The 21,130-nt window shown below is 47.9% G+C and overlaps 1 protein-coding gene across 8 annotated transcripts in view; it reads left to right on the top strand.

Moving 5' to 3' along the window:
• Positions 1-1,153: 1,153 nt before the first annotated feature.
• Tmem40 (transmembrane protein 40) overlaps positions 1,154-21,130 on the top strand; it is a 31,127-nt gene continuing 11,150 nt past the window's right edge. The window contains exons 1-3 of one of the 8 annotated variants that reach the window (XM_034511860.2): positions 1,155-1,291; positions 19,740-19,817; positions 20,466-20,588. In XM_034511860.2, the coding sequence (XP_034367751.1) occupies positions 19,748-19,817; positions 20,466-20,588 (193 nt within the window). In that variant the 5' untranslated portion in view covers positions 1,155-1,291; positions 19,740-19,747. Of the gene's footprint in view, positions 1,292-5,132; positions 5,205-5,585; positions 5,848-16,304; positions 16,388-19,739; positions 19,818-20,465; positions 20,589-21,130 lie in introns of those variants that run through there. The other 7 variants (XM_076940314.1, XM_076940315.1, XM_034511859.2 and 4 more) reach the window with 7 other exon arrangements.

Below are 21,130 nucleotides of genomic sequence, written 5' to 3'. Positions count from 1 at the left end.
AGGAAAGAGGGGCTCCTCATGGCCATCCCTATTGACTTGGTTTTGAGGAAAATCTTTCCTCTTTCCTGAGACCCAAACATTAGTCCCTCCAGGACCTATTGAATACATTTGACTGCTCTTTAATGTTGGTCCCTCCAGGACTGCTCTCTGATCTTGGGTCCTCCAGGACCTATCTAGCAATCAGGTACATCTGACTGTTCTCTATTGTCCTTCCCCTATAGAAAGCCATTATGGTGCCGGATGGAGGAACTTTGGTTAACTGAAACCTCCAATATTTTGTTGTTGTTGTTATTTGGATTAAGACAAGGTCTTGATATATTATCCAGGCTCGGTTCAAAGTCACAGTCCTCCTGCCTCAACTTCTTCCATGCTAACATTGGGGGAATTGCACCACATCTGTTTCTGAACCTCCAAAACTTACTGGTAATGACTGTGTGACCTCAACTAAATTACTTATTCTTGGGCTTCAGGGTCTCCCTAACGTTCATTTCCTTGGGGTCCTACCCTTCCCTCTCCTAGAGGAAGGCGTTCCCTCAAATGAGTCCTTTTGAAAATTGGCCCTCCCCTACCACACCGGCCTCTCTGCCTTGTCTTGCTTTGGCAATATGGGTTAGAGATGGAGCTGCTGTGCAGTGCACACCTGTCTGAGGTGAGAGAGCAGAGCAAGAAAAGAGAGCCCACGAGGTGTTCCCTGAAGGGAAGGCAGAGGATCTGGCCATGGCCCTTAAAGTCCTTGACATCCACTGGCGATTCCCTTCCACCTCTAGGCCGAGATTTTCTCAACTATAAAATGAGTTTAAGGATGACTGTTCAAGGGTCAGGCGTGGTGACTTTTAATTCCAGCACTTGAGAGGCAGAGACTCGGGGATCTCTGTGAGTTGGAGGCCAGCGTAGTGTCCAAAAAGACTATTTAGGAGCTGGAGACTTTACTCTCCCATTGACTCTTGCCCAGCAGCCACCAGTGAGGTGCTCGACTCAGGGTGTCGCTCGGCAGTACCCTTGCCTGGAATGCAGGAGGCCTACATTTTAGTCACAGCACTGGGCTGGGGGTGGGGTGGGGACGAGGGAGAATCCAAACCCACTAAAAAACTGTTCATTCAGTCTGCTTTGCTGCTATGAATAGACAAGAGAATGACTATTCAGCACTTTCAGAGGGTGGCCTGTGGACACAGAAAATATCTGCCCACCACGAGCTGACAAAGGATCTGAATCTTCCGCTAACTCTGCAACAAAGGCAAGAGCAAGCAGAAAGCAGGCCAGAGGCGTGGGCTGACATCTCACCGAGAGAAAGGTAAGTGTGTGGTGTGATGTCCAGCATGGTTAGCCATCGTGGAAAGGTGCAGGGGGTCAATGGCTGGGGGCGTGGCTCAGTGACGGCCCTCAGTTTGGTCCCCAACACCACAGAGGAGGAAGAGAAAGAATAGGAGGAGGGAGAGAAGAAAGGGGGAAGAAGGGGGGAAGAGAACAGAGAAAAGGAAGAAGAAGAGAAGGAAGAGGAGGAGGAGAGGGAGGAGGGGAAGCTCAGGTTTCAGTTGTAGATTTGAATAGCATAAACCGGACCTGTGTAAGCCTGTGGATTAACTTGGAGTTTTTCCACAGAGGAGTGGGAAGGGTTGGGGTTTCAAGCCAAGGAGACCCTGGTGCCAATCTCAGCCCAGCCTTGCAACCTAGAGAAAAATAATTTCATCTCACTTTCCGTATCCACGAAATACGTTTTGATTTAGAATTGTTTGTTTGTGCCTAATTTAATTAAGCTAATTAATTTTTAAAGATAAAGTCTCCTTATGTAAACCAGGCTGGTCTCAAACTCACAGAAATCCTTCTGCTTCAGCCTCTTGAGTACTGGGAGTATAAGTGTAAGCCATTACCCCTGGCCTTGGAGAATTCATTTTACAGACAATTTCAGGAAAAGATCGATTCTGCCCTCCCAGACATCCTTCTAGGATGGGTGTAATCAGCCAGACCCCTGGGGCTCACAGCAGGGGAGATTTCTTTTTCTTCTATGCAAACAGGGCATATGTGTCAAGTCTAAGTCACTGGGAGCTTCTTCAAGAATGCCAAGGTCTTATCCCAAGAACACTAAGACATAGCAAAGGCTGGGTGTCATTGGCCAGCAGGCATAAGCACCCTTGTCACGTGTAGGGAGCCGCTGCCTCATCATTTTGACAAATGGGGAAACTGAGGCTGGGCTGTCTGACTGTTGTCTGTAGGGGACACATGCCTGCTGAGTCAGGGGCCTGGGTAGCAGTTCTGGAATGCGGGAAAGCTACAAGCCAAGCTCAGCTGCTGTGCTGACTCCCCGGGGCCTGTAGCTGTGCTCCATCACGGTAGGAGGCTCTGCCGTGAATCATCCGCACTCTGGGCACTGATGTCACCTGGGTGGAGCTAAGCTGGGGCTAAGCCTCCTTGACACATCAGACAGGTTTGCCCTGATTATGACATCTGCCCACGTGGAGGCATCCCTGGCAGGCTCCAGGTAAATGCCCAAACAGGTGCTACAGGAGAGACAGAGAGGGAAACTGAGGCACAGGGAGGGAAGTACCTCATGACAAAATTAGAAGGGAAACCAAAGTTAGAGGATTCCTTTGGGGAGGAACTTCCTGTGTGCCAGGCATTTAAACCATCAGATGGCGCAAAACGTTCAGACTGGTGGGTCTCTGACATGAGCAGGTGTCAGCACAGATGTGCTAGGACAGCCTGGGGATTCCACAACTTCTGACTGAGAGTGGCTGGGAAGGGCCCTGGGGGCTAGCAGTTTCTAAGAGGTTTCCAGGTGATTTTTGTCTCTTGCTCATCTAGTGAAGTGAGTACATTATGAGAATAACTAAGGTTTTTAGGTTGTTTGTTTGTTTGTTTGTTTGTTTTGGAGACAGACACTTCCTATGCATCCCGGGCTAGATCAGATCATTTAGATTCAATTTGCTGAGTGCCAGGATTATAAAGTGAACCATTGCTGGGCAGTGGTGGTATATGCCTTTAATCCCAGCACTCAGGAGGAAGAGGCAGGTGGGTTTCTGTGAGTTCAAGGCCAGCCTGGACTACAAAGCAAGTTCCTGGACAGCCAACAGAGAATCCCTGTCTCAACAAAACAAAGGAAAAAGAGTTCCTAATTTTGTTCACCCTCCTCCTACCTGCTTGATAGGGTCTTGAAGTTTCTTCTTATATACAGCCCTTGGGAGAAGGACTGATTGCCTTTCCTACCAACCTATTCATTTCTAGCAAGTTCTCATTTGGAAGATGGGACTTTTCATGTGTGCTGTGTCCAGGTGAAAGCTGTCTGTCAGGCTCTCCCTGTGGCTTCTGAACTACACGGTCTCATCAGAAAGGATTTACTGGAGAAGGGAGAGAGTTACAGTTAGTCTGAGGGTCTCCCTCACCCCTACATCCTTACCCCCACATTACAAATCTCGTCACCCCTACATCCTCACTCCCATATTACAGAGACCTGTGGGCTATGCTCTCAGCCCCCTCATACACTGTACTACTAAACCTTTCAGTGGTTACATTAAAAAATAATTAGAGTTGTAATAACATACTTTATTAACCAAGTCGACCTAACAATAGCTCATTTTGATATCATCAATACGAACAACAGAGGAAGAATAAGCAGGGTGTGGTCCTGCATGCTTTTAATAATAGCACTTGGGAGGCATAGGCAGGCGGATCTCTGCCAGTTCCAGGCCAGCCATAGCTACACAGTGAGACCCTGTCTCAAAAAGAATTATTCCCTATTTTCCATTGAGTATACACTTTACATGCCCTGCACATCTTGGTCCTCCCAGCCGCAGATCCGAGGTCCTGTCACATCCATGGCTGGCAGGCACTGTCTTCAACATACCCCAGAACTTCCCTGCTTCTAGTCCCCCGACTCTCTGTCCCTCAGGACTTGTCCGTTCATATCATAGCCCCCAGGCTGTTTACTGAACAGACCTGACCATGTGGCCCCCACTGCCCTTGGATCCCTGTGCATCTCCTTGGTGTGGCGTTGGAACTCCTGCCTATCTGGCTTCCTCTCTCTGTCTCTTTTAGCTCCAAGACTTCACTCATACCATATGGAGTGATGTATGGAATGATGCCCTCCACCCTCCCCACCACCACACACACTTTAGCCTAACCCTTCAGATCTCTTTCTCATTCAGCAAAATTGACAGAATGCCTTCTACACATTGGTCTCTGTCCCAGATCCTAGCGCACATGCTTAATGAGGAAATACAGGCCAGAAAATAACGTGTAGAGTGTGGAAGAGTGAGGCAGGCTGAGGCAGGCTGAGGCAGGCTGAGAAGGAGATAGAGCTGGGGCCTCCACTCTAGGAGGCTGATGATCATAACAGGCCCCTTGAGGAGGTGACATTTATTTTTTTTTATTTTATCTTATTATTATTATTATTATTATTATTTTTTTTTTTTTTTTTTTTTTTTTTTTTTTTTTTTTTTGGTTTTTCAAGACAGGGTTTCTCTGTGTAGCCCTAGCTGTCCTGGAACTCACTCTGTAGACCAGGCTGTCCTGGAACTCAGAAGTCCGCCTGCCTCTGCCTCCCAAGTGCTGGGATTAAAGGTGTGCGCCACCACCGACCGGCCGAGGAGGTGACATTTAAATCGAGGCCTAAAGAGTGAAGGAAGAAGGCTTTCTAAGGGAGAGAGAGTTCTGAATGGGACAGCCAGTGCAAAGGTCCTGAGGTAGGTGCCTCTCTGGGATATTTGGAGCATTTTCTGGTGTGGCACTGGATGAGGGAGAGAGGCTGTCATGGAGGTAAGGTCAGAACAAGAGCCATGGGACAGCTGCACTTTGTGAGGATGGTCTGTGCCCTGAGAACTGATGGCTATGCACATGGAACTGAATGGAACTGAATGAGCTGCCCAGTTGGACAGCAGTGGGGGGTGGGGCAGAAGCAGGGGAACAGTGGTGGTGGCGGTGGCGTAAAACCTATGTGGTGACTGTGGAAGTAAATTGGGGTGGGGGTGGGGGTGGGGATTGGGGACAAATCAGAGACAGGCCTGTAGGATTTGCCTCACAGGTCAAGTATGAGCTTGAGTGAACAGTCATGGGTTAGGATGAGCAGGGTTTTGTTTTTCCAGGAAGCTCAGGGCCCTGCCTTTTATCCCTGCTGGCAGGTACTCCCCTGGACAGTGGCAGCAAACATTTCCTGTCCTGCTCTTCAGGGTGACCGATGAGTGAGCAGAAAGCTGAGGTGGCAGTTGTGTGAGGTAACCTTGGTTTCCTGCCTCCTGAGGACTGAGTTTCTACCCATCCCAGACAGGTGGCTGCTCTCCTGACCTGCCTCCTTGCTTTGACCCGGTTCCCTTCCCAAGGGAAGCACTGCATGGTTCAGCCCCTCTCCAGGTCCCCGAGTTCCCTCATCCTCTACATACACTGCTCCAGCCTTCGTATCCAGAGCAAGGAACATGACAGCATCTTCTAACTTGCAAGGCAGGTCGGGACACATGGCTGGAGCCTGAATCAACCTCCTGAGCAAGGAGGGGGAACCCAAGACAAACCCTCAACTCCTCCCTTCCTGGAGCTTGCCACAGCCTGGGGAGGTCCAACATGGTTGCCACTTGGGTCTTGAGGTTACAGTGTGATCCTGGGGTCTGCAGGGTTGTGTTTGCTACCATCTGCCCCTCCTAGGATGCTAGGGGAAGAGGCAAGCCAGACAGGAAGGCCTGGGGGCTGATAGCACCACAGGAAAGAATGCCACAGCACTCGGGTGAGCCAGCGGGGCCCAGGGGCAACGTCATGGTTGCCCCGCCCTCTGTGTCACGGTGCCATGGCCTCTCCTTCCCCAGCCTGGCCACATTCACAGTCAACACACAGCTCGCCTTGCTGCTCACATGAGCCCAGGGACTCCAGGTAATAGGACATGGGACATGGGACTGGTCAAGCAGGGGTGTGGGGTGGAGGATGTCCGTGGAGTGGTTTCAGGAGGCTCAGGAGAAATGGTTGACCCTTAGGCTTGGCTCTGTGTGCTTCCTTGGTGGACCTGGGATGGAAGCTCAGTTCTGCCCCTTCCTGGCTTGGTGGGGCCCCTCAGTCTCCATTGTGGATGAAATCAGGGCAGGATGAACCATTTGCCCCTCGTGGTTGTTTTGATCCTTCCATCAGCTTAGACAGTCCATGACCAGCTCTGACTCTTATCGCTGGCTTGCTGTGGAATTTTAGAAACCTCTGACCTCACTGAACCTCAGTTTCCCCATTCGGAAATAGAGGCTTTGGCTAAGTATCTAGAGGCTGTTCTCAGCCTGCTGTGGTGAAACCCAGAAGCTTAGGGATGCTAAGGGTCTCAGCCTGTGCCTCTGGCTTAGATCAGGTAAAGCTGCCACCTCCCCTCACCAGATTGGGAGACTTGGGGACTATGCTGAAATGCACCCATAGAGTGAAAATGGTAAAGGCAGCGGGGGAGGGGGAGGATGGGGGGACAGATGCTGCTACCAGGCCTAGCCTCTCATGGGGGGGGGGTTGCGAATGGCCCCAGGGGAGAGGGTGCTATCAGACCTCAGGGAGCCCCACTCAACCCTCTTAGGGTTACTTCTTCCCTTGCCAGTCATCCTCACCTGGAGGTCTCTGCTCAGAGTATTCTGGTCCTCAAGTCTCCAACAGGTCTTTTAAAGGGACAGAGAGGTTATCTAAGAGTGTTTATTGTTTTCTTTTGTTCTGTTTAAAAGTGCCCCAGATACTTCAGGGCCTTACCGAGAGGTTGGGAGCATGTGTTAGGGGAGGCATGGTGAAAAATAGTTTGTGTGTGTGTGTGTGTGTGTGTGTGTGTGTGTGTGTGTGTGTGTGCACGCGCGCACGCAGAGGGTGGGGGCGGTCCTGTTTGGGTCAAGGAAGCAGATCTGTAAGGAGTAGGACCAGAACTCAGGGTGATGTGGCCTCTGCAACACTAGCCCATCTCACTCTGAAGTCTCCTAAAGCTTCTTTCTTAGTCATGTCTGTCCCCCCCACCCTCCGCCACTGTGTATGTTTCTGTGTCTGACTTTCCCTCTGTTTCTCAGTCTCTGTCTCTGTTCCTCTCTCTCTATCTGAAACAGCTTTATTGAACTAGACATGACAACATATACCTGTAACCCCAGCACTTGGGAGATGGGGTCAGGAGAATCAGGAGTTCAAAGTCACCCTCAGCTATACAATAATTCAAGGCCAGCCTGGGCTACAAGAGACCCTGTCTCCTGCCCCCTGCCAAGCAGAACTGCTTTATTGACAGATGGACTTTGTTTGCCATAATCTTTCCCTCTTTGCAAGATACAATTCAGAAGTTTCCCATATACTCACTGAGTTATGCAACCTTGATTATCAAATTTAAAACACTTCTCACCCCAGGATAGAGCTAGTCCTGCACAATGGGCACTTTCCCCACAAGAACTGGTTGCTCTGACCCCATGGATGTAGCTAGGCATTTCAGAGCCTGCAAAAATGTGTTATTTATTTATTTATTTATGTATTTATTTATTTATTTTGTGGATGAGTATGGAATACATGTATGTGCATGCTATGACACAAATGTGGAGATCAGAGGACAACTTTTAAGAGCCAGTTCTCCTGCTATGTGAGTGACTGGAAACTGAACTCGGGGTGTCAGGTTTGGTGTCAAATGCCTTTACCCACCAAGCCACCTCACCAGCCCTGGCTGGACAATTTGTACACATGCAGTATTTGGTCCCTTCTGACTTGGATACTCATTCACGTGGTACAAGATCACCCTGCCTTCCCTCGCGTGGCTGGATAGCTGTTTATGCCTTTTCTGTGCATCCATTTGCCAGTCGACAGAGACTTGTGTTGTTACCGCTTTCTGGCTGTTTTGAATGATACTGCCACGGTTGTTCAGGCACTGGTCTTTGTATAGATATGGGTTTTCATTTCTTTAAAATTTTCTTTTTAAATTATACTCACTTAGCGTGAGGGTTGGGCATGTTTGTGTGCATGTGCACGCACCCTGGTGCATGTGTAGAGGTCAGAGTACAACCTGATGGAGTTGGTTCTCTCCTATTGTTAAGTTCTGGGGATTGAACTCAGGTTACCCGGCTTGGTGGCTAGCACCTTTACCCACTGAGCCATCTTACCCACCCAGAATTCAGTTCTTTTGAGCATATACCTAGGAGTGAAATCCTAGATCAGCTGGGAACCATGATTAGCATTTTGAGGAACTGCAAACCTGTTCTCTGGGCCAGGCTACACAATCTTACCTTGCATCTACAACTCTAAGGGCACACTCTCTGGTGTCTTCTCGTTCTTGTCAACACTTGTTCCTGACTCTCTCATTTTAACCCTGCTAGTGGGAGGGAAGCAGAATCTCATTGTGGTTTTGATTTGTGTTTCCCTAACGAGTGATGGTGTGAAGCTCTATTGGCCACGAGAAACTTCTATTCAAATCCTTGGCCCACTTTTAAACTGGACTAGATGTCATGTTATTATCACACACACACACACACACACACATGCACGCACGCACGCACGCACACACACACACCAGCAATAACACAAACCAGCCTTTGCTCTTTAGGCATCCAGAGTAAATGCTACTCCAGGCCTGAAGCTAGAACAACCATCTCCAGATAAAACCCAGCACTCAGTGTGCTGTGCCGCTGAGCTGAGGAGCTGCTGGCTAGGCACAAATGCGTTTTCAGTTTACCTTCAACTTACAGTGTGTTATCAGGCACTGATCCCACTGAAAGCTGGTAACCATCAGGGTCTGTACATTAGGTGCTGTGCACTGGTGTCCTGAGGCCTGGTATCCACAGGCAGTGAAGTTGGCCACTGAGAGAGGTGGAAAAGCCACTTTTTTCTTTTCTTTCTTTCTTTTTTCTTTTCTTTTCTTTTTTTTTTTTTTTAACACTCTTCTCGTTATTTGTCCAATAACCAGTTTGGCACAGGTGAGAGCTGCATGTCCTCAATGGGAATGGGGCTGGCAGAGGGCTTGGGAGAGCAGCACTGGGCAGGCTCCACTTTTCCTGTTCTTGTGCTTCCATGATTAGCGCTATCTCCATCCGCGGTTTCTTTCTGGGGACTCTGAAGCCACTTGTTTACTCTGACAGCTGTGTCTCTGAGAGCCTCACATCTACCCAGTGGGGCTCCTGCATACTGTTTGCACCTCAGCCTGTACTGTGGGGCTCCCCACTGGCCTTGGGGACACTTGTGCCCTGCTTGACACAGGCCCAGGACACACATCAAGATTGTACTATGTGCTGTTAGCTGTTTTTATTGAAATGACAGAGGAGGAGTGAATGAGGACTCTCTTCGGGCTTATGTGCCCTGCCCCTGCCAGAGTGGCCTAATCCAAACCCTGTCTGCCAGAGGGGTCCCCTACCTGCCCCTGAACTCCAAAGTTGAGTTGTGGTGTTTGTGCAATTTGTATAGGAGAAGAGGGACACAGAAGCAAGCGACAGGTCCACTGGCTCAGAGGAGATGGTAGTAGCCTCAGGTTACCCCAGGGCCAGACTCCTGGTCTGCTGACTCAGTTTCCTCTGCAGCTCTTGCCCAGCAGTCCTGCTCTGAGGCAGGCTCTGAAGGCCACACTTCAGAGTTCTGCTGCTGGTGAAATGCCTCTGGGGTCTGTGTCCCAAGGCCACACTGGTCATATTTGATTCTGTGTACCCCAGCAGTTCTGACTGATGGGTCTGAGAGGTGGGCACTGTCCACAGTGGGCAGGGACAGTGCTCAGACTTGGATTCTAGGAGACCCAGGGTTGTGTGGAAAGCACTGGACTGCATCCTGGAGACAAGGACTGGGTTCTTGCATAATCTAGGAGAGAGACAAGATGTAAGTGAAGGCGAGATCAAGTGAAGGAGTGCTCTCTCTTGCAGACCTCAGAGCCCTTTAATATTCGTATTGCACAAGCCTCAGTATTCACCCAAGCACAGGCTCACTGTTAAAGAATGCTGTCCTCACAAGATTATTAAAGGATGTTCTAGTTTCTCTGACAGGTCCCATCATGCCTGAGTCCCAAGGTTCTTACGATGGGACAGGTTAACCCTCAAAACTTCATCTAGAAGGCAGTGCTCCTGCAGAATGCCAGAGCTGGGAGGGTATTGCAGAGATGGCAAAACAGGTCCAAAGTAACCCAATAGTGTTTAGAAAGGGAGGCTGGAAGCAGACCAGCCTTATGGTCCTGGTAGTAGGCCACAGTCTATCTATAAATGGAGAACAATTAAATCACCACATTCCTACCTAATTTTGCTCCTAACTTTGGATCCCTAACTTAAAAACCTCCAGATAGTCTCAGGAGATCCTGGTCACCATGCTCCCATGAAACCAGATCATTAGGGAGACATTGTGTCTAGAAGGGAAGGGCCATAGTGTATTTTGAAGGTAAGGGGCTTGTGTTTTATGTGTCATATTTTAGCTTTATAATTTCATTCTCATAGTGTTCTGAACAACAGAGATTAACATCCCATTGTACAGGTGGGGAAACTGAGGTTAGCATAGTCTGGAACTCAGCAGTGAACAGCTCTGAAGCTTGCTCCCCTTCCAGGGCTTTGTGGGAAGATATGATAGACTGGGACTTCTGGGGCCTTCTAAGGCTTTGGGTGGCTAGTGAGGAGGGAAATACTTTTGATTTTCCTGACCTTGGAATTTGGGTTTCCAGGAGCATGATAGATTCAGAGAGGAAACTTGGTGGACAGGGAGATGACTCAGTAGGCAAAGTACTTGCTATGTAAACATGAGGATCTGAGTTCAGATCCCCAATACTCACACAAAAACCTAGGCTTGTTGGCATGGGTCACAGCTGGGAGAGTGGAGATCAATGGACCCTAGAGACTCAAAGGCTAGACAATATAGCCTAACTGGGGAATGCCAGGTTCAGTGAAAGTTCCTGTCTCAAAAAACCAAAATATAACCATACAGATAGATCTGATCTACATATGCATACGCAGGCAAGCACCTGTATGCATGCACACATACATGCACACGCGCGCGCGCACACACACACACACACACCATAACGATACCTGGGTTTGGAAGAAGTTTGGCAGCAAGTACAGATGGTTCACACTCACAGGTGCTCGGTGACCTTCTTAGCTCAACCAGTGTAGCAGCCCTTGCAACATAATAGCATCAACCATCTCACACGGAGGAGGGGGGCTTACAAAAGACTAAAGAGATGGCCCAGTAGTAAGAACCGTGTGCAGTTCTTGTAGAAGACCTGAATTCCCATGTCTCCCAACAGCCAGTTCCACAGGCTCTGACACCTCTGGCCCTCATGGGAACTCAAGTGTACATACCCACGCAAACACAATTTAAAATAAATATTGTTTAAAAACAAAACAAACAAACCTCAAACAGATTAAGTAGGTCCTCTACAGTGTCCACAATTAAATAACCAGAAATGGTAGGTCAGGTCGGTGGCGACTGGGATTTAACACTGCACAAGTCCGGTGTGGTGGTACATTCCTTTAGTCCCAGGAAGCTGGGTCCAGGAGCTCTAGGCTGTAGTGTGCAATGCTGATTAGATGTTTGCACTGTTTGGCATCAATATGGTGACCTCCAAGGAGCAGGGACCACCAGGTTGCCAAAGAGTTGGGAGCCAACCCAGCCTGAAAATGGAGTAAGTCAAACCCCAGAGTTGATCAGTAATGGGATTGCCCATGAATAGCCACTGCATGCCAGCCTGGCCAGAGTGCCATGTGGAATGAAGATTACGCATCAGCTAACTTTGATGTAGGGTGATCTGTGTGTGCCCCATAAGAGTCCTTATAGGTAGACCACAGCCGGCAGCAGATGAAGGTCAGAGCAAGGCTTTACAAGGACTTGAGCTGACCCTGTAAGCCTTAAAGGCAAAAGGCTGCTCTGGGGAGTCTAGAGCAGGGGTGGGGCATGAGGACAGAGGATGGAGGACATCACTCCAAATGGTATTAAAAAAAAAAAAAAAAACTAATGAAAACAAACAGAAGCTGGGCGAGGTGGGCATGGTGCTAGGTGCTTGTAATCTTAGGACTTGGGATATGGAGTCAAAGAGAATCAGTTCAATGGCCAGCTCTGGCTACATAGCAAGGTCAAGGCCAGTTTGGGCTTCATAAGATCTGGTTTTAGTACATGAAGAAGGGGGAAGAAGAGAAGGAGGGGGAGGAAGAGGAAAGAGAAAGAGAAAGAAAGAAAGAAAGAAAGGAAGGAAGGAAGGAAGGAAGGAAGGAAGGAAGGAAGGAAGGTCAGTCTTCAGGACAGCTTCTAGTGAGGAATGCAGCCCTGTCTACATTTAGATTTAGCCTGGGAATATTTATTTTATACTTGGCTGTACCCCTCTCTTTTCTCTGCACACAAATACATAAACTAGTAAAGTAACAACAGGATTGAGGATGCAAGTTCAGTAGATGCTTGCCCAGCTGAGGTCCTGGTTCAATCCCCAGCACTGAAATAAAAGAAAAGCCCATGTTGACCTAATAGTGTGTTGAACTACTAAGTATATTTTGTTCTGAGCCACTATAAGTGTGGACATTTCTTATAGCAGCCATAAAAAATACCCAGGAAGCTGGACCAGATCCTAGGTGGTATGCTCTTCTATTTGATTTTCCTATATTATACCTAAAATCCCTGATGCCTCCAAGGCTCCTGCACCTTTGCATCCTATTGAGTGTTGGGAGAATACTTAGCTGGGCACTGGAAGCTGTGGAGAGCTCCAGAAGAAAACAAGGTAAGATTAGAGACTGGGGCATTCATCCAGGGATTGTGGGGGTGACTGAAGGTCACCAAGGTCAGTCACACCTACATAATGAAGCTTTGTGGGCGAACCTACAAGAATGGCACACTACAGGGAACCTGTGCACTTATCTGTGAACACAAAGACCTCGTGCCTCCTCACTGGCAGGAGGTGGGTGCTGGGACAAGCCAGGGCCAGGTTTGCTTTGTTTTTGTTTTGTTGCTATTGCTCTTCACTTGAGATAGATTCTCAAATAGCCAAGGCTGGCTTCAGCTCCCTATGGAGCCAGAGATGACCTTAAATCCTGGAATCTCCTGCTTTTATCTCCCCAGGGCTTGGATTACAGGCTTGTGCCACCATATCTATTTTATATGATGCTAGAGGTGAACCCAGGGTCTTTTGCATGCTAAGTGGAAACTCTACCAACTGAGCCACAGCCCCCCTTTTTTTCTTTTCCTTTTCCCTTTCTTCTTTCCTTCCTTTCTCCTTTTCTTTCTTTCTTTCTTTCTTTCTTTCTTTCTTTCTTTCTTTCTTTCTTTCTTTCTTTTTTAGACATATCTCACAATGTAGCTCTGGCTGTCCTGAAACTCACTATGTAGAGCAGCCTGACCCCAAACTCACATATATCTACTTGCTTCTGCCTCTTGAGTGCTGGGACTACAGGTTTGCACTACCATGCCTTCAAACTTGTTTTCACAAGTCACCATAATGGCCAGGGCAGATCCTTGGGGTTTGATCTCGTCCTGTTAGACCTTTCCCCAACACTGCTGCTTTGAGACGAAGTTTCCCAAGGAACCGCTGCCAGCACATTCAGACCACAGCAGTGGCCTCAATACAGGTTTCTTACTTCCTGGCCTCAGCTTCCCGCTCTGTAAAACAGAATCCTGTGATGCCTGCCTCCTGAGTGGCATGACAGTGGTGTGGAAGGAGCGAGTTGTGAGGCTGAGGGGGCTTGTTGGGGTCATTAGCATCCCCCGTGGGCCTTAGTGGATCTGTGACAGCTGGAGCTGGAGGGGAAATCCAGTCCAGATCCCAGATACCCTGGTGACAAAGATGAGACCATTGGAAGAGAAAGGGCTGGACAATGGAGAGATGGCTCAAATGCTAACAGCACTGTTGTTCTTGCAGAAGACCTGGGTTTGGTTCCCAGCAACTTCTGTATTAGTCAGGGTTCTCTAGAGTCAAAGGACTTATGGCTAGTCTCTATATAGTAGGGGAATTTGTTGATGACTTACAGTCTATAGTCCAATTTCCCAACAATGGTGAGCAGCAGCTGTGAATGGGAGTCCAAGGATCTAGCAGGTGCTCACTCCCACAAGGCAAGCAGGTGAAACATGGTGGCTCACAATCAATCCTGGAACTAGTTCCAAGAGACCAGATGCTGTCCTACTTCTGTGATGGTTCCATCTGTCTTTTCCTGATAGGTCAGATGCTCCAAATGCTCCAGGCTGTAGCCTGTGTCTGCATTCCTGTCAAGAAGGATGCCTTTAGCTCAGGGGTGAGACCAGCCTGGGAAACTCAGCAAGACACTGTCTTAGAGAGCAAAAGAAAATGAAGATGTACTTTGCATTTTGGAAAGAAGGTGCCCAAGAGTAAGACACGCCATGTCCTTTAAGGTCAGCCTCAGAGAAAGGGTCACCTCAGGAGCTGGGAGCCTCTAAACAGGACGGGTGGTGTTTGGAAGTGGGTTTCTCTGTAGGGCAGGGAGTGGGCCCAAGTATGAATTGGAGGCCTTGGACAGGCTATTCCATCTACCTGAGCCTCAGTTTCCTCCTGCTTAAAATAAGACTTTTATAGAATTAAATAAGATTGAAGAAACTAGGCATGATGCATGCTTCCAATCCTAGCACTCAGAAGTGAGAAGCAGGGGAATTGTAATTTTTCGGCTAGCCTGAGCTATATAGTATGACCTTAACTGAACAAACAACAGTAGCAAAACAGAGGTGGTGTGGTGGTGCACGTCTTTGGTCTCAGGACTTAAGCAGGGGCAGACAGAGCTCTGTGAGTTCTTGGCTAGCCTGGTCTACATAGTGAGTTCCAGACCAGCCAGGGCTATATAGTAAGACCCTGTCTCAAAATTACACTAAACCAAACAAACAGAAAAAAAGGGTACAAGTAGGGCCTGGAGTGTTGCTCAGTAGTAGAGACCCTACTTAGCATGTCCTGGGTTTGAGCTCCAACACAACAAACAAAAACACAACACACCTCAGCTCAGCCCTGCAGGTACAGAACATGCTGTGCTCTCTTTCCTCCTTTCTCTCTTCGCTTCTCTTTTTCTCAGCTCCCAATGTCTGTTTTAGCTCAGAGGAAATCACGTGTTACATGGTTTGGTATCTGTGATGCTGGCGAGGAACCCAGGGTCTTGCCTGCTCTACCTCCCTTTTGCTCGGGTCATGGCCTCTGAACCTAAGGCTTCTCCCAGCAAGCTCTGTGTGTTCGTGTGTGCCTCTTGGTGAACTCAAGTACCTGAGTGTTGGGCAGTGCCCTGCAGATAAAATCTTGGCTGTGAAAAAAAAAAAATTAAAACTATGTATGCTTTCTTGTAGTTGAAAAGTATATAGGGGAAGAATGGGACAAAGATATTAAAAGAGGAAGGGCCATCTCAGGCCCTACTCTGAGATGTTTCCATCTGCCCTTCCTCATGGGCCAGTGCCATAATGCCCATGAAGGCCGGGTTTGATCTGTGCACTTGCAACCTCAGCCACTCGGAGGGGAGGATGACCTGAGCTCAGCAGTGAAAGTGTAGTGGTGAATAGTTGTCTGCTTTGAGCTCCCTCCCAGCAGGTGAGGTGCTTCTAGCCACCTGCTAGAGTTCTCTGGATTTTCGAATGAAAGACACACACACACACACACACACACACACACACACACACACACACACACACACACTTCTAAATCCATGTTTTATCTTTGCTGCCCTGCTTCCTTCCAGGCAGCCTTCTCATGGGGCAGCTTTCCCTTTGCACCTACATTTCAGCCTTCTCACCCTCCTGCTCCTTCACAGCACGGCCAGTCCTACGCCCCTCTCATGGCGGAACCCCTCTTCCTCTCTCCTTCGTTTCTTTTCCGCCTCTTTCACCCTGCCCAGCCATTAGCCGTCGGCTCTTTATTGATTAATCAAAAACCAATTGGGGTCAGGGACCCTCAGCGTCTGGATATGCAGATTCCTGTGTGATTTTGGGAGCTGAATGAAGACAAAGCATTAGAACCAATCTCCAACATGTAAGGCTAGTCTGGGCAAGACTTGCAAAACCCCATCTCTGAAAAAAAAAAAAAGTAATGAAAGCATGCCCTCAGAAAACATGGCCTTGGAAGGCCGTGAGGACATTAAGTCCAGTGTCCGGAGCGGCTACATCTAAGCCAGGTCAGTGGAATCTCATAATGCTTCCAGTGAGTGTTTATGGCTTCTTTCCTGATGCTAATGGCAGGCTTGGAGGATGTGCCAGATGTGCTCCAGTCTCCCAACCTGGGCAGAACAGCAGCCCTTGTTCAGCCCCCTTCAAACTATGTGTGCCTGGCAAGCTCCTCAGCTTCTCAGTGCTTTGGCATTCTTACCTGTAAAATGGGTATAATGACAATGAGCCCTTATTGGGTAGTGGTGGCTGAGAGTTGTTTCATTATTTCCAGTCCTTGGCATCCTCATCATCTTGTGCTCTTGGGAACCAGATACATGAAGCAGCCTGAGTTCCTGCCTCACCCTGGCTCATTATCTTGTGGAGATGTAAGGCCCTTGGAGGAGCCCTACTGAAATATGAAGTATAGGTGTGTGCAAGTTATGTGCTTGCATGTCAATAACACTTGTGTGCACACATACTCATAACATACATACCACACACACATACTCCACACACAGACACACACATACCACACACACACACCACATATACCACATAGACATCACACACTCACACACACCACACATATATACACCACATACCCATCACACACACCACACCACACACACACACACACACACTGCACACACACCACACAGAAACACATACCCACACAGAAGCACATACCCACACACACCACACCCACAACACACCCACATGTTTGCAGTCCTTCTTCATCCACAACCACTAAATATTTCCTATCAGGCTACTACATCTGTTCCTGTCCACTAGCAATGAACCACATGGCTATACCCAACTTCAAGGGATTCTGGGAAATGTAGTCTCCAGGTGGTAGTTTCCTGACCATCTAAAATCAGGCTATTGGGGCCAGTCATATCCCTCACACCCCAAAATCTGCTCTTCTGCACATTGGGATTTTCTGAGTCCCCCACCTGCAGGCACACCTCCGGTGACCCCTAATGACTTCTCAGAAGCTCAGGGAAGCAGAGCATACTGTCCTGAAGGGACTCATCTCTGAACTCTTGGTCTGGTCTTTACCAGTTTCACCCATAAACATTCTGATCTGCCTCCATGGTGGCTCCTGAGCTAGTTTGTGTCCCTGGTCACTATTTTCAGGTGTGATAGATGTAATTTGAGCTCTGGAGTCCCAGTAAGACCATCATCTCTGTGAGCCAACACTCCCTTGTATAGATAGATAGCAAAGCTGACCCTGAAGGATTATTGTAAGGGTCAGACCACCTTTCAAAAGATCTTTTATTGTCTGGAAATGACGATTCACAGGTGAAGGCTGATCTTGGTGGGTACGTCACTGGTGCACAAGGACACAATATGCATACAAAGTGGCATTTAAAAAAAATATTTGGCCGGGGAGTGGTGGCACACACCTTTAATCCCAGCACTTGGGAGGCAGAGGCAGGCGGATTTCTGAGTTCGAGGCCAGCCTGGTCTACAGAGTGAGTTCCAGGACAGCCAGGGCTACAGAGAGAAACCCTGTCTCGAAAAACCAAAAAAAAAAAAAAAAAAAATTGTTGTATGTGTTTAGGTGTTTTGTCTGCATGTATGTCTGCACACCATGTGTGTCTTAGGATTTCCACTACTATGAAGAGACACCATGACCAAGGCAACTCTTATAAAGAAAAAGATTTAATTGGGGCTGACTTATAGTTCAGAGGTTCAGTCCATTATCATCATGGTGGGAAGCATGGCAGCCTGCAGGCAGACAGTGCTGGAGCCCTAGCTGAATTCTGCATCAGGATCAGCAGCAGCAGGAAGGGAACTGTGACACACTTGCTCCAACAAAGCCACACCCACTCCAGCAAGGCCACACCTCCTAATAGTGCCACTCCCTGTAGCCAATGAGTGCCATTTTCTTTCAAACACACACTGTGCCTGCAGTGCCCCCAAGGATATAGTAGGATCTCATGGGACTGGAGGTTGGAACACTGAGACACTGCACGGGAGCTGGAACGGATCCCAGGTTGTCTGCAAGAGCAGCCAATGTTCTTTGCTCATTTGGTTTTTTGTTTTGTTTCTTTGTTTGTTTGAGACTGGTATGTAGGCCAGGCCAGCCTTAAGGCAAACATCCCTTGGCCTCTGCCTCCCAACAACTGGGTACCACCATGCACAGCTGTAACAAGTCCTCATAATGCTGACTGATCTCTCCAACGCCTGTTGTTTTTCTATCTTTACATAAATAAATTTTATTTTGTTAAAAGTAAAAAGTAGAGATGTAAGAAGAATCAGAAGGCTAAAGCAGCAGACTCGCCATTCGTTTGAGACTAACCTGGACTATATAGCAAGCAAGCAGAGGCTGGTCAGATGACTCTGGGGGTAAAATACTTGATACCAAGCCTACATATTTGAGTTTGATTCTCAGGATCAGCATGGTGGAAGAGTGAATCAGTTCTTGAAAGCTATTCTCTGACCTCTGACCTCTACTCCCACATACCCACGTACACTTGCATAAGTAATAGTGTTAAAAGCAAAGGAACAAACAACAACGACAATAAAACCTGATAGGTAAGTGGCACACACTTACCTATCCTTAAATACTTAAATCCTAGCACTCAGGAGGCAGACACAAGCAGATCTCTGTGACTTACAGGCCAACCCGGTCTACACAGCAAGACTTGCCAAGGCTATGCAGTGAGATCTTGCCTGTAAAACAAAACAAAACAAAACAAAACAAAATCTGAACACTAATATAAACATCACACCTTTACAAAGGATTTGTTGTTGCTTTTGAGAGTCTTACACTCTGTTTCATAGGCTGATGTCAAACTCCTAACCTCAAACAATGCTTCTGCCCTTAGCCTCCCAGAGAGTGGGAACTGTGGGCATTTGCCACTATGCCCAACCCCGAAAAGCTCTGTGTGTTTGTTCTCAGGCATCTTTGTGGAGTGGGAGATCAGAAGACACCCTTACCTATTGACCGTAGCCTTCTGTCTTGTTTGAGACGGGTGTCTCTGCTGTTCCCTGGTGAGCGTGCTGTGTTAGCTGTCTACAATTCAGCAATTCTCCTGACTCCTCCCACCTTCCTACCATAGGGGCACACTAGGATTACAGAGATTCAAATTGCCTTTACACAGACTCTAGGGATCTGAGTTCGGGCTGTCAGGCTTAAGAGGCTAGTCAGCCATCTACCCAGCCTCTACAAGACTTCAGTATTATCAAAAGATGATGATATTCAAATTCTCCTAATGTATGTTTGTTTGTTTGTTTTGTTTCATTTATTTGAGACAACATATCGTTGTGTATCTCTGGTCTCCTTTTTTTTTTTTTTTTCTAAATTGTTTTCCTGGAGCTGGTGAGGTAGCTTAGTGGGTAAGGGCACCTGCTGTCAATCTTGATGGTCTGAGTTTAATCTTTGAGAGGAAGATGGCGGAAGAGAACCGATTCCACAAGTTGTGCTCTGGCCCCTACACATGCTATGCATTTGAAGGCAATATATTACACAAACCAACAAACAAGTATGTCTTAAAAATAAAAATTGTTCTGGGAATGGTGGCACATGCCTTTAGTCCTTGCACTCGGGAGGCAGAAGCAGGCAGATCTCTATGAGTTCAAAGCTAGCCTGGTGTACATAGCAAATTCCAGGCCAGCCAGAACTACATAGAGATTCTGCCTTTAAAAAAAAATTCCCTATATAACTTCAAATGTTGGACATTTCCCTTCTTATCCTTATTCATTTGCTAAGCTCTTTGCATATGAAGAACATTAACTAAAGTGAAGTTAACAGCTCATTGTTCTTCCTCTAGGGAAAGCGATGGAGGCTTCTGGATCTTCTTACCAGTCTCAAGACAGCAGTGGAGTCCACAGGGAAACAGATCTACACTGTAGGTTTGCCTCCTCAGACCCTGGGCCCGCCTCCTCCGGGAGACTCCAGCATGGGTGGGACCATCATCAAAGACCCTGCTAGGTCACGTGGCATGGTGGCCACGGTAAAGCTGTAGCAGAGAAGCCATTTTCCATGCACGTGCTTGCTACTGCTCTCTTAACAGAGAGTTACCCACACTTCATAGTCAGGCAGGTCCTCAGCTGCTCCCCAGGTTTCGAAAAGTTTCTGGGCAGCTTGTGCAGGAAGTGGGGAGTCTCTAGAAGGTGGGAAAGGTCTCATGCGCCTGCTATTGAAGGAAGGGAGAGTTTAGGGCTTGATCATCCTGCCTTCTGTGCGACTTAGAGCACCCTGAATCGGACCTGCTCTGAGTCTGAATGGCTCCGGGTGGGGTAGGATGCAGGGCTTAGAAGCCTCTTTTCTAGAGTCTATATGCAGAGGAATGTTTGCCTTGGGCTGTCATTGACTCCCCCACCCTTACCCAAGGGTCTCTGAAAACCTTGGTCTCATACACCTTCCATCAGCCTCGGATTTCCCAGAGAGTAGTCCTCCCTCTTGGCTTGATGAGTGCTCCCTGAAGAGGCTGTACTGGTGCCAGGGATTGGGCAAGGGGCAAGAAAAACTCATCACCTTGCCTGTGTGCCTCCAGACCAAGAGACAGAGTTCCACAAGCAACATGGGAAGGCCCCGGATCGATATGAGAGAGACAAGTCTTCCTCCTCATCCTCATCCTCCTCTTCTTCCTCTTCCTCCTCCTCTTCCTCCTCCTCAGGTATAGCAAACATTCTTAGGACTGAAGTGTGACTCAATGTACAGTGCTTGCCTTGAATATAAAAAGCCCTGGGTTCATCCCCAGCAAACACACACACACACTCACACAGACACACACACATAGACACACACACAGACACACACACACACACACACACACACACACACACACACACACACACACACACACACACACACACACATTCATTTAGTAGCTGGGCAGTGCTTTAATCCCAGCATTTAGGAGGCAGAGACAGACAGATCGGCAGATCTCTGAGTTCAATGCCAGCCTGGTCTACTGAAAAAGCTCCATGACAGACAGAAGCCTTGTCTCAAAAAAACAAAAAATAAAATATAAAAATAAATGTAGGAAACATATAGGGCTGAGTTTATAACAACATCAAGGCTGTCACTTAGTGAGTGCTTATGTAAACCAGACACTCTTCCAATTGCTTTGTACATAAGAACTCAATCAATTGTCACAGAACCCCACTGAAGAAGAAGTAGTACTATTGTTAGTCTTGTTTTACAGGTGAGGCACTG

The sequence above is a fragment of the Arvicanthis niloticus genome, chromosome 9 (assembly GCF_011762505.2).
Source record: "Arvicanthis niloticus isolate mArvNil1 chromosome 9, mArvNil1.pat.X, whole genome shotgun sequence".
Classification (NCBI taxonomy): Eukaryota; Metazoa; Chordata; class Mammalia; order Rodentia; family Muridae; genus Arvicanthis; species Arvicanthis niloticus.
This window is presented reverse-complemented; position numbering and strand designations above follow the sequence as displayed.